The 13729-nt window shown below is 41.0% G+C and overlaps 1 protein-coding gene across 5 annotated transcripts in view; it reads left to right on the top strand.

The window, feature by feature from the left end:
* Positions 1–646: 646 nt before the first annotated feature.
* LOC124355282 overlaps positions 647–13729 on the top strand; it is a 30532-nt gene continuing 17449 nt past the window's right edge. For 2 of the 5 annotated variants that reach the window (XM_046806339.1, XM_046806340.1), the window contains exons 1-3: positions 647–941; positions 9969–10122; positions 13416–13616. In XM_046806339.1, coding sequence (XP_046662295.1) covers positions 829–941; positions 9969–10122; positions 13416–13616 — 468 coding nt within the window. In that variant the 5' untranslated portion in view covers positions 647–828. Of the gene's footprint in view, positions 942–9956; positions 10123–13415; positions 13617–13729 lie in introns of all 5 variants that reach the window. The other 3 variants (XM_046806343.1, XM_046806342.1, XM_046806341.1) reach the window with 2 other exon arrangements.

The following is a 13729-nucleotide window of genomic DNA, read 5'->3' as shown; positions in this document are numbered from 1 at the left end:
TTAGAGACCAGAGAGGCATAGCCTGGAGGGATTTGCAAAATAGGTATAGGACTACATGTTTACCAGGAATCCTAAGAATATCCATGTAAAATTTCATTACAATCGGTTGAATAGTTTACGCCTGAAAGCATAACAAACTTATTTTCACATTTATAACATTAGTTAGGGTGATGACTAACCACTGGGTTTAGTTATGTAACAGTCTATGAGAAGATATTGCATCCAATGCTAAAACTTCTCACCACTTTAAATATTGATGCATACTATTTAGTGGTAAAGAAAAGAAAGAGCAAGATAAAATGCACTGTAGAAAAGTATTAAACATGCTGTATTATGTAAACTCGGACAATAATAAAAACCACCCAATGTTTCAAGTTGAATTCATAAAAATGAGGTAATTACAAGATGAATCAAATGAAGTACAAATCTATACCACACAATCCCCAAATGAATGTGAGATCTATTCTTTGGAAATTCAAAACTATGGGTTCTAATCTCTGTAAAATACAGGTCTTCATTAAATTAGGTCTATTACAGCATTATCTATAAAAGGTTATACACTGATAAATCAAGTAAGTGTAATTTATTTTCATATGTTTTAAAATTATACATTTATTTGACAACAACTGCAGTCAACACAATAGAATATAAACAAAAACAGATAAATTACAGTGGTATAACCAAAATCCAAAATGTTGATGTGTTCAAGAGGTCTCGTAAAGAATCATGTGCTGGTGAATGTTATGAAATTATATCAATGAAATAAGAAATCAAAATTTAATAAATGTGACATAAAAATATAAAAGAAATCATCTCAGAAATATTAATATGGCAGAAATAAAAGAACTTATTCCTATGAATGGACAACACCAGTATACTTGCCAATTTGAGATATCCATTTACGAAGTTGAGTTGGATAATAATCTCATAAATTATCTGAAGTAAGTAAAACACAGAAGCAAAAAAAGGGTGAAAAATGAAAGTCATATTTTAAATAAAAATAAGATTTGAACACTCACATCTCCAGTAAATCTCCCTTTTCTAGTTAGATCTGTAGTAAGAAACTGGGTTTATTAGAGGTAGGTCTGCTATTTCTAATTCAGTATCACAATATTGGTTGTGCTTGAGAAAACTACATTTTGAGAAGATCTGTAGTAAGAAACTGGGTTTAATAGGGCTAGGTCTGTTGTTTCTAATTTAGTAGATCACAGTACTGTTTGTGCTTGAGAAATATACATTTTGAGATCTGTAGTAAGAAACAGATCACTGCTTCCAGAGGCAAAGCTGGAAGCGCAATGAATAAACCTTCACTCAACTTTTTCTAGATATTGTACAATAGGTATGGTAAAGTTCCTTATTTGTCTCTAATTCCTGCAGATATGTAGAGTCAAGCTGTACAGTTGGAGGAATTTAGCTGTGCTCGTGCAGCCCTAATACTACCCTTTCAACAAACAAACGCTATCTGTAAGGCGGGTTGCATTTACGTGCTAGCCGCTGAGATGAAAGCGCAACAATCTCTTTAACGACTTTAAACTGACGATTTCGATTTGCCGATTAGTATTGACAAATACGTTATTTTCAAAAACATGTTAAACAACAACAATATAACAACTGAAAAGCAAGGATAAGTCCTATTATTGCTATTATTTGGTATTCTCTTATTATTTAATTTACAATCACTTCAATAATATTTAGGTAATTAAAATGCTAGAATATAATTTTCTAATAACAAACGTTACTTAAAATGATTGTTTTTTTTTCATTGGAGTTCTTCAATCCCACTCAAATTGTCCTCCTCTTCTGGGTCACTGTCACTGCTCTCTGTATCCAAACCAACTGATATAATAATGGATTCTATAATATTGTCAATCTGGGGTTCTGCAGCTGCATAGTCCCTTCCGAGTTTCTCCACGTGCTTGCACTTTACTGACCACTCTTCTGGGCCTATACTTGAAATCTTGTCTTCGCATAGAGCTTTAGCTTGAGACATAGTGAAAGATGTATTTCTCATAGCCACATAACTTTTAACTTCGGCCCAAATTAACTCAATAGGATTGAGGTGTGTGTGGTAGGGCGGAAGTCGTAAGATGTCATGACCCTCTAGTTGAACAGTTTCGTCCAAGGCGTACCGGACATGCCTTGGTTTATATAGCTGCACAATTTTGTAGAGTTCAGGTAAAAGCGTAGAGTCGCAGAATGGTTTCCGTTTTTTGACAGCCACACCTTCATATCTTGCTTCCTACTTTTTGAAGTAGGGGCTTTATCAATTTGTATGTTATGGTAGGGCGCGTTATCAACTACCAGTACTGAATTTGGTTCCAAATTCAGTAACACTTTTCCTTTATCCACTTCATAAATATGTCCCAATTCACATTGTCGTGGTAGTCTCCACTATGGATGCTTGCTTTCCAACACATAAAAGCATTGGGCACGAACCCTTTCTCTCCACTCACATGAATAATTATTAGTCACTCGCCCTTGGAAATTGGCTCGTGTAACCCTTCATTTGAGCTATCCGACCAAGTTTGGTTAGATACGTGAGACAATAGTATAAAAGATTCGTCTAAATAAATTATGGGGCGTCCTTGATCCCTGTAATTTTTAACGCTCTCAAGTACGTTATCCTTTTCTCTCGGATTTCTGGCTTTTCAATTAATAATGTCCTATTGTTTGCCGTCCTTCTCCAAGTAAATCCCAGGTCCTTTAATACCCACCTCAAACTATCTATTTTGTCCTTTTTTTTTTTTTTTTTTTTTTTTTTTTCCTTGGGGCGGCCTACTGCCATGCACTTAAGCCTAAAGGGCCTTTTGCGCACCTCGGAAACACCATGAGGCCTACCAGTCTACAACTTCAGCAGTTCAACAAACCGCCGAAAACAACCTATCAAGTCCTCTTGGGAAAACTCGCCACCCCTGTTCAAGCTACCAAAGATGGCATACCGCTCTCTTGCTATTGCAGGGCAATCAAAGAGCAGGTGCTCAGCAGTCTCCTCCTGCTCATTACACCTTCCACAGAGCGGATCCTCCTGAAGGATGCCAACTCTGTGTAGATGCTTCCTCAGGTGACCATGCCCCGTAATGAGACCAATGACCTTAGAAGACATCTGTGTGCATGATCTGTTTAATGAGAGAAGATCCGAGGCCACCTTGGAGGAAGGTGACTGTAATACCATTCTACTCACTCTCAAACCCGGATGCAACCTCCACCTTCTCCCATGCTCCGCGCGAATCCATTTCGAGACAACCCTAGAGGATTCACACTTTGGAACACCGCAGAATGGTTGAGGGCCCGTCATAATTGTTGCTGAGCCCTGGTTGGCCAAGGCATCAGCTCTTTCGTTCCCAGGAATCCCCTCATGACCAGGAACCCAACAAACGGTTACATTGTTGATTCTGGCAAGGGAGGAAACGGTCTGATAGCAATCCCAAACCAGTTTGGATTTGATTGCGCAAAAATCCAGCGCCATCAGCGCCTGACTGTCCGTGAAAATGTTAATCGTCTTGCCCCTATATTGCAGACGAAGATTCTCACAAGCACATTCCATAATGACTGCGACCTCCGCTTGAAAGACTGTCGGATACGGACCCATAGGAACCACCAGCTCCCTACATGGTCTCACTCCCAGAATTCCAGCGCCTGTGCCGCTTTTTGTTTTGGAGCCGTCTGTGTACCATTCGAGCTCCGCTGGTGGAAGAGGTTGCTTCCCCTCTGACCAATCATCCCTTGAGGGTAAAATAATCCTAAAGGGTTTGTCAAAGGAAAACTTTTGTGGCATCTGATCAGAGATCATGTGCAAAACATCCTCCTGTATCAGAGTGCCAATTCTGCAGTGCCCACCGCTGCAGCCCGACCAGAGTCCCGTCTGCTGAAGACAGTAGGCACTCTTCCTGGCCATAGCTCGAATGACAATGTCCAGGGGGCGAGATTAAGACAACAGTCCAGAGCCGCGCCCGGCGCACTAGGAAAAGCCCCTGTGATAGCGAGGCAGGCCATCCTTTGGATACCTGCCAGACGTGCTACCACCGTCTTGGCTTCCGTTTTTGGCCACCATACGACAGCTCCGTACATTAGTGCAGGTCTGACCACGGAAACATAAAGCCAGTACAAGAGCCTCGGCTTCAGTCCCCAGGGCCCACCTATCACACGTCTGCATTACATTAGAGACCACTTACCCCTGGCAATGACCCTTTCTAGATGAGGTCCCCAGTTTAGAACCCTATCTAGGATCACGCCCAGGTACTTGACCTCAGGTTTCAGCTCAACGGGTGAGCCTTTAAATAGAAAGGGACCAATGCTCTCCATCTGTCGCCTCCTGGTAAAGGCAACCACGGCAGCCTTGGTGGGGTTGACGGTGAGGCCAACCTTATCACACCAGTTTCCCACCATGTTCAGAGCAGCATTGGTCAGTTCCGTGATTGTTGTGTTGAACTTGCCACTCACAAGAATCACAATATCATCTGCGTACCCTTGTGCAAAGACACCGCTGCTATTCAAAGAACTTAGCAGGTCATCCACAACCAGGTTCCACAGAAGAGGAGAGAGGACGCCGCCCTGCGGACAGCCCCTCGTAGCCTTCGCACTAAAACTTGCTCCCATGAGGGTTGAAACAACAACCCTGTCCGTGAGCAAGGCCCCCATCCAGTCACACACCTGACCATCAACGCCACGTCCCGAGACCGCATTGATAATCGCCTGAGTGGCTGTATTATCAAAGGCACCTTCAATGTCTAAAAAGACTCCTATAGCTACCTATTTTGCCGCCAGCGTCTTCTCAATCCTGCATACCAATTGATGCAGGGCCGAGTCGCATGACTTTCCTGGAGTGTAGGCATGCTGGTTAGGATGCAAAGGTCGCTCCAGAAGAGCTCCCTCCCAAACAAACCTGGCAACCATTTTCTCCATGGTTTTGAGAAGGAAGGAGGACAGGCATATCGGCCTGAAAGACTTCGGCCGATCCATGCCCGCTCTCCCCTGCTTCGGTATGAACACCACTCTGGACACTATCCAGGATAGTGGGATGTACCTGAGAGCCACGGAGGCTCTGAACAGTCTGCACAGCTGTGGAAGGAGAATGTCCATCCCCGCTGCAAGCAAACCGGTCTCACCCGTCACCCCCAGGAGCCTTGTAAGGACTGAATGAGTTAATAGCCCACTCAATCCTACTGAAGGTAACAATACGGTGCGCCAGACTCCACTGCGAATGGGTGGCGCGACCCGCATGTCTCCCCTCACTTTCGGGTGGCTGTTCACCCTCATGAACAATACAGTCCGGGAAGTGTGTTCCCATCATAACTTTCAGAACTCCTTCCGGCTCAGTAATGTAAACACCTTGATCGTCCTTGAGACTACCAAGCGGCGAGATGGGATTCTTTGCCAATAGCTTTTGCAGCCTTGCACTGCCCTGCACACTGTCAATATCGGTGCAGAGCTTCTTCCAGGCTAACCTCTTAGCCGTACGAACCTTGCGGTTGTACAGTGCAAGAGCCTCATGGTAGGTATCCCAAGTGCCCCAAGTTTTGGCTCTCCTGAATAGAGCCCTGACCCTCTTCCTCAAAGAGGCCAGTTCAGAGCTCCACCAGGCTACCTTTGATCTGTTTTTGTTGATAACCGGGCAGCTGAGATCGAAGGAGCCGATAATCGCAGAAGTTAGACCGTCAGCAGATTCGTCAAGCTGCGCCGCGCTGTGAATCCGTTTCCCATTAGTGGAATCAGAATCCAGCCGTGCCCTGAGGTTTTCCTTGTATGATACCCAGTTTGTGTTCCTCGGATTCCTATACTGAACTTTTTCCAGCATCTGTTCACCGATCTTAAAACAGATGTGAGCATGATCAGAGAGGGAAGGCTCGTCAGACACATGCCAGCCATGCATCCGACCATCCATACCCTCCGACATCATGGTCACATCTAGCACCTCCCTTTTTGTCCTCGTGCGAAACGTGGGCACATTTCCCACATTTGCAATCATTAGGCTACGGGACATTATATATTCTAGAAGTAACTTACCTCTGTTATTGGTGTTGGTGCTGCCCCACGCCTCGTTGTGCGAGTTGGCGTCGCATCCCACCACCAGTTCCGCTCCACTCCTCCCAACATGGTCCACCAAGGCAGCCAGTTCCCTGGAGGGCGTGGACTCCGCATCATCATACGGTAGATATGATGATGCAACTAGCAGGGCTCGTCCAGTACCAGCCACCATCAGCCTGACTGTGGCGAGATCCCTGCAACAAAAATTCCAGAACAGGAATGCTGTCCACCTTGTTGCTTACAACAATACATGTCCTGGCATTTTCAACCTGGGCACTAACTATTTTCACCCCTGTCATTGAAAGCCCTGATATTTTTCCCTTGCTGATCCAAGGTTCCTGTATCAGAGCCACGTGGAAATCTTCCGACAGGAAGCGTCTGCAGAATAAAGCCGAGGCAGCCTTATTGTGCTGCAGGTTGATCTGAAGAACCTTGATCCCCATGATCAACCGCCCCACCCCGCGCCCTCAGCTGGACCTGCTCCAAACCAATGAACACCCTCCAGCCCCTCCCCTTAAGAGTGGTTGAAGATTGTTCATCCATTAAAATTACGAGAGTTCTGGAATCTCCCGTGTGGACATCTCCAACAACCCTCCAGTCCGACACAGAGATCCCAGCATTCTGTTTGTTTATGGCCTTGAGAATGGTCGCAGAGTCCTTCTCGGCCATGGGACCATCAACCCTTAGGAAGACCTTGGTAGATCTTATGAGGTCTTTGTAGTCCCCACAGATCACCCCTATTCCCCCAGGGCCACCGATCCCCAGCCCCGGAGCCAGACACCGCAGCCAATCCCTGGTCTCGTCACTGCCACAGAGCATGACGAGAGCCCCCTTTCCGGGAAACACCTCTTGAACTGCAGGCACACACCCTCTGCTGAGAGTACCTCGTCGAGAATGCGCCCCCGAAGCTCCATAGCCTCCTCCTCTGAGAGGCGCCTCTCAGGAAAGTTCGCAGGGACCAAGACTAGCTTATGTCCCGTCAGAACCTCCCTGAATGTTTCTCCCAATCCCTCCTCCGTTGAGGGATTGGTACTCGTCGCATGCGCTGCTTGCTCAGGAGGTGCGGTCGAGCGCCTCTTCGGCAGGGGTTTTTCCGCCGAAGAACCGCCCGAGCGCCCTCTCTCTTCCCAATAGGAGTAGAGACCGCACCTGCAGTTGCCTCCGGTGCTGCCTCCCTCTGTTTTCTCATCTTTCTTCTTTCATTGGCCGACATCTTGCCCGTTTGCCTCCTCCATTGACTGTCCGGAAGCCAGGTGCCGTCGGTCTTCTTCTGCTCCATCGCCCAACGCTTGCGCAGTTTAAAGGGGAGTTTAAGGTTGTAGTCCATTACACATGCTCCAGTGTCTGTGTCTATGGACTCAACCCTTCCGCTAGCATCATCGAGTACTACATCGTCGTCGTTGGTGGTAGCGCTAGAAGAACAGGCAGATACATCCAAGGCCTGGGTGCCGGATGCAACTGCCCGTTGCAGTTCTTCCAGATCTAAATCTGTTGGTGTTTTTTTGTTTTTATTAAAAGACTCCATAAAAAGGTCCCACGAGTACCGAGGAAATAACGGTCCACCCAGCCAGAGCCCCGCATGACCAGGTAAGGCTATTTACGCTTGGGGGCGCCCAACCCCCAAGGGCTTTGTCCCTTAGCACCTCCCTCATTAGTTTTGCAGTCGGTATTCGATGCTCTTCAATATGGAACAGACTGATGTTAGCGAGTGTGATGAGTTATATGGGCCAATACGATTCCTGAAAGGAGGGTTTTACCCATGAGTCACAGGAAATGTTTTCGGGATGCAGCGCATAATGCTACAACGCCACCCCTCCCGCCTATCACCACACACTCAAGGGCACGCGCACAGCTAAAGTCCTCGAACTGTACTGCACTGGGGACGACATCTGGTGCAGGTGAAATCACTTCAGGATCACAGTTTTGTTGGTTTTTGACATCATTCATGAGTTGCATCTTTGGAAATAGGCCTTTCTAGCACACATAGTTCAGTGACAGTTTTTGAAGAACATGGTTTTGATTCCGTGATAGTATGTAACGAACCAGGCTTTTGAGATTCGTTTTTTTTTTTTTTTGGAATTCCTTTCACACTCGAAACAGTGTGAAAAACTGGTGGTTCATTATTTTTCAAAACATCTTACTCTATATCAAGGAATTTCTCTAGCATTTCCTCTCCTACAATGCTTTTGAACTGATTTAGTGTAATGACATATTTACAACTTAACTGTAAAGCTCTGGCTTGGTTTTTACCAAGACACTTTGTGTAATCAATTGAGTAACAATTCCAAGGAAACAAGCCACAAGCTTTAAATCCATTGATAAGTGTTTGAGGGTTGACCTCATACAGTACATGTTTCAGGATTGGTGCAACATTCTCTTTGTAAGTGACTGTCAGGTGGTTACTTAGCCAATTAATAACTGCCTTTCTCTAGCCTGACTTTATTCGCCTAACTGCAGCAACACCTGCAGGCTGTATTATTTCTGGTAGTGTTGGGATATAGAACAATCAATATAATCTGCAGTTCAGAACAAAACTGTCTTAGTTGATAAGAGAGATGACTCTTATGCTCATCTACGAAAAGGATAAGTGGCCGGGTGATACTGTTCTTCAAGGTGTTCATTAAAACGTTACCAATGTACTCAAAGTCGACCGGATTTCATCCAACCAGTGTCCGAATGACCAATGCCCCATGAGTCTGGAACAGAGTTCATAATTATTGATGGTAATCTCTGCTACGGATAAATTACCATCAGTGAAACGATTCGCCCACAAGCAGAAAAAGAAAACATCACAGTAGGCTTAGTTACAGCTTTTGAGTTTCCTTTGTCAATTTTATATACAATTTTTTTATTCTATGAGAGCCAAAACTTTAGAACCCTTTGGACATAGCAAGTTTGTCTCATCACCATTAAAAGCACGAATTATGTCTTTCAAAACATTCAGTGCATTTCCGTTTTTCAAAATATCTTCTACAGTTTTAATCCAATTTTTAATATTGTTTTCACTTATGCACGAGCTTGCAGACATTACTCCTTCAGGAGACCTTAAAGCTAGGTTACAGTGCCTTAAAAAAAAAAAAAAAAAAACGCTTGATTCCAACAAAGGCCAGGAAGATTGTTTTTAAAAGATTGAATCTTTCATTTTGTTTTAAGAATTCCTGAACGCTCAGGTACAAATCTTCTTTCCATCATGGGAAGCCTTTCCGATAACAATCAGTAATCCACTTTTCAAGTGTATCCTCTTCTTCCTTTGTTCATACGGGTGGAGCTACAAGTTGGGTTTTTGAAAACGTCACTAAACCGAAATTGATTTGTCGACTGAGGAACACCATGCTTTTATGCTGCAGCTTTTTGGACATTCCATTCCTCACGCTTTGTAAAGTTGCGTCAAGAGGAGTATTTAGGGATAATCTTGAGGTTCACTGGTAATCTTAAAAGATAAAAACTATTTATTGGCATTGACATGCTGAAAACACCACCAGCATAAAACAATACACAGGCATTGGCACTCCCTGCCCATGACTGTATTTCATCACTTTTAATATATAGTTATTGGCACCCACTTGAGGTTATATAACCTTAACTTATCATAGAATGGGTTGTATTACATCTACATAAAGAGTATTTTTCTCTTAATTGCAGTTTTTATAATTCCTAAGGGAAAGTAACACAATCTAAAGAAACAACCCAAAACAAATTTACCAGCAAATCAGTAAAAAAAGATTATCTTTATTTAAATATTTCTCCCAGAGAAGACATGTTATTTGTCTGCAACAAACATCGAATACAAACTGGGGGGAACTCTAGGACTTAGTTAATGAAATATATTCAGCGTTAGTGTTGCCAACCTAAATCTTGTTATAAACAAAATACTCATGTAGTGCCATTGCTAATGACTATAGTTTACCTAAAATACTTATGTGTTATGCCAGCTGATGTTTCAGACAAATAGAACAGTCTCCGGAGGTGTTTGTGGAATGGAGTTTCCTTGGCATGGAACAAAGGACAATACCTATGCCTGCCAATAAAGCATTTTTTCAAACAAGGGTTTGCTTTTTTGGCCCATTCTCAGAGAAAATGGCTGACTATGTGAAGAAAGTTTGTATTTTCTTTGTTTTTTGTTGAATTAACACAATCTACATACCTTAGGTATTAAAAGAGTAGGCCTATTGACTTTTAAAAATTACCAGCAAAAGAATAAACAGGAAAATCAATAATAATAGGCAGAAAAGATTAATAGTAAAGATGTTAGTACACACAATACCAATCCCTTCCAACCAACCGCATTTGTAATGGGTTAATGAATTACCTTGCCATGAAAGCTTCCAGAAATCTGGTGGTTATCTTTTTTTCCTATATAGTAAAGTTCATAGTTTTTTCAGAGAACCCTTGATTATGGCAGTTGCCTCTGCACTCTGGACATCCAAATGTTATCTCCCTCTTGGTTATTAAATACAAATTTTTGATTCAAGGAATCATTTAGACAGGTCCTTTTATACTATTTAGACAAGATGTGAGTCTGTGTTAAATGAATCTTGATATGAGCTGATTATGATTTTGGTTTTAAGAACAGTGAAGATAAATAGAAATAAATAAGACAAGTAAAGCTGAACTTGTATGAATATTGTTATATAGATATCCAAATAGTTTATAATATTTAAGGACTAAATATCGTTATTATTTACCAAAATTATCTCAAGAAGTACTATAATTCTAGTAAGGTGCTCAACACCTTCCTCTTCCCTGGATGTCAGATCTAAGATGGTTTACTATCAAATATCTTAAAATGTTGTTATTTTAAGTTCTAATCATAGTTCTGAAAGAGCCTTAGACCAATCTAGCCTTGAAAACACATGGCAAGTAATCCTTTAGGGAACTCGAATGAACAAAGTAGCTCAACAGTAAATTTTAGGGATTTTAATATGAGAGAAAATCTCAACTCTTCCGGGAGCACATCTGAATTGACATCAATTCAACTTTCAGTGATCTCAGTACTGCCTTCAATCCATACAGGATATTTGGGGGGGTTAAGAGTTAGATATTGGGTTTGCCACTTACCTAAATCCCCTGGTGCAACCATCCGCCATAAGAAAGAACACTGGACACTCTGTCGTGCTACCTAGGCTCTGTTAGAGTCTCCATCAGTCAAAGCGGGCAGCAGTGGGTTTTCTCTCATATTTAAGCTTACTGAAACGTTAACAACAAGAAGGTTAAGGTTTCCAAAATATCCACATTTTTGTTAGTAATGTGTTGCTTCAGACATCCATTGGATTGCCTGGATATGTGACAAAATAGGTTTTTGCTGTACCCATTGTAGGTTCTACTGGTAGATATAAACTAGTCGAAACTGCAGAACTCCTGGTACATTTCGCTCTAACATAGTACTAAGGAAATCACTTCTATAAAAGAGCTCATCAAGCCAGCCGTTCATAAAAAGACAGTCTTGTTTAGTGGGAAAGAAAAGATGACACCAGAGTTACGGATGAGGTAAAATGTCCACACATCACAGATGGTACTGTAAATAACTGCATCCCCTGTATAATTACTTTCTTCTTATATTCTCTTCCTTTTTCTCATTTGTTTCTGCTTTCTATAAAAAAAAAATCAAAGAATTTTCTTTTTATTTGCCATTGCAAGAACTCGAACAATAAAATTGTTATAGTATCATTCCTAGTAGCTATTAATTAATCTATAGGACTTACAATATGTAGAATCATTCATTTTGATCATTTCATTTTCTAAAACTTATGTTTGTACAAATTTCATATAAGCATTGATGAAAAACAGATTTATAAGAAGATAAAAAGACAAAGTCAAAAACTTTTTGTTGCACAAACATTTAATATGCGCACAAAAATGTTAATTATATTGGTGAATTGTGAAAATATAAAACACATATTTATCCTTTGAGAGATGAATTGATAAGGACGCGTAATTAAAAATGGTTAGGATCCAATGGTACAAAACTAGAATATGTTTTTACTAAATAATTTTTTTAATAACTAATAGACATCCAAATAACATGTGTATACATATGTATTCTTAGCTCTTGGGAAGGCGGCTAGGGGAAGGTGGAGAACCTTGGCAGGAGAAAGTGAGTGCATCACAAAAGCGTGAGAACAGCCAAGCAAGCAAGACTTCACCCAATATCATGTTATACACTGCGCTATGCTCTCTCAACAAATAGAGTTTGTATGTATATACAGGGTGATTCACGAAGATATTCAGAAACTGTGAGAGCTCATTCTATATGTAAAAATATTCTAAAAAGTTAATAAACAAGAGTCTGGAAATGTTTTGTTACAGAGTTACGGCTACCGAAGATTTCACCCGGAGTTCAGCTCACCATGTAAAACTTTTAAACTTTGTGAAATTTGTATTCTTATCACTAAAAAGTAAAATTAACCAGAAAACATTGATCTAAACCTATTTTTGACTTGATAAATTGAACAAAACATATCCCAGAACTGTAAATGAACTAGTTGTTCATCTATGGAGAACAATAACTTCGTTATTTCACCAAGAAACAGATCAAAATTTTTAGTAAAACTTGCAAACAATTTTACTCTCAACAAAACATTGTAAGTAAAGTATACAGAAAGTGAATAAATGTTTGATGAAATAAACGCCAGCCGTACTTCCAATGTGATGGCGTAAATTTTTCAAATATTGTTTCCATCTACTTGAATCAACATTTCCAAATACATAGTTCAATCATGGTTCTATACATTGGCCACCCAGATCACCAGAGCACACGCCGTTGAATCTTTGTATACAGGGATGGATGAAGGAGAAAGTTTATGAAGTCAAAAAGTTAATTCCCATGATGCGCTACTTAGATGTATTAATGAAGATTTTTTTAACAAATACAAGTAGAAAAATGCATTGAAGTAGGCGGAGATACTTTTGAAAATTTACTCTTAATTTGGTTGAATAGGTTTACAAAAATCTTTTCTGGTTAATTTTACTTTTAACTATAAGGAATAAAAATTTCACAAAGTTGAAAAGTTTTACATAGTGAGTTGAAATCGGTGTGAAAACTTTCGCTAGCTGTAACTCACTAATGAAGAATTTTCGGACCCATGTTTATATAAACTTTTTTCATGTAGAACGAGCTTCCACAGTTTCTCCATATGTTTATGAATCACCCTGTATATACGCTCATCCTACATAAGGAACAGTTTTTTGTGTATATTCCCATCATACAGTACACTCTTAAATGGTTAAAGCTTACAACGATATAACCAAAAGTAACAATCTAATAGAATTATAAATTATTTAAGGAACACATACACTAAGAGAAATGGAATTTTTGCATAACCTCCTTCATCATATCAATGTAAATATTTTGAATTACACAAATGTGTTTATTTATAATGATTGCTGTCTAGAATACCATGTCAATTCATCTGAAGCTGAATAAATCTGATGGAAAAGTTGTTGAGTTGGGCGAAGGTCATTTAGATTTATCTCCAGCCATCCAACAGCCAAATACAGGATTTGTGCGCTGTGTGGCGTTGTCAGTAGACGAAGGGATGGCCATTGCATACTGCTCCTTCAAGCTTTACAACTGCTGTCAGGCTAAAACATTGGTGAGGATACTTCTGTAATTAATTAGTGTCACTTTCACAATCAGGACACCAGGTTAAGAAATAATGAAGATTATTTTAGAACATTAAAGTTGTAAGTCTAAAATATAATATAA

This window comes from Homalodisca vitripennis, chromosome 2 (assembly GCF_021130785.1).
Source record: "Homalodisca vitripennis isolate AUS2020 chromosome 2, UT_GWSS_2.1, whole genome shotgun sequence".
Lineage (NCBI taxonomy): Eukaryota > Metazoa > Arthropoda > Insecta > Hemiptera > Cicadellidae > Homalodisca > Homalodisca vitripennis.
The sequence above is the reverse complement of the archived record's forward strand: the minus strand, read 5'-3'. Positions and strand labels throughout refer to the sequence as shown.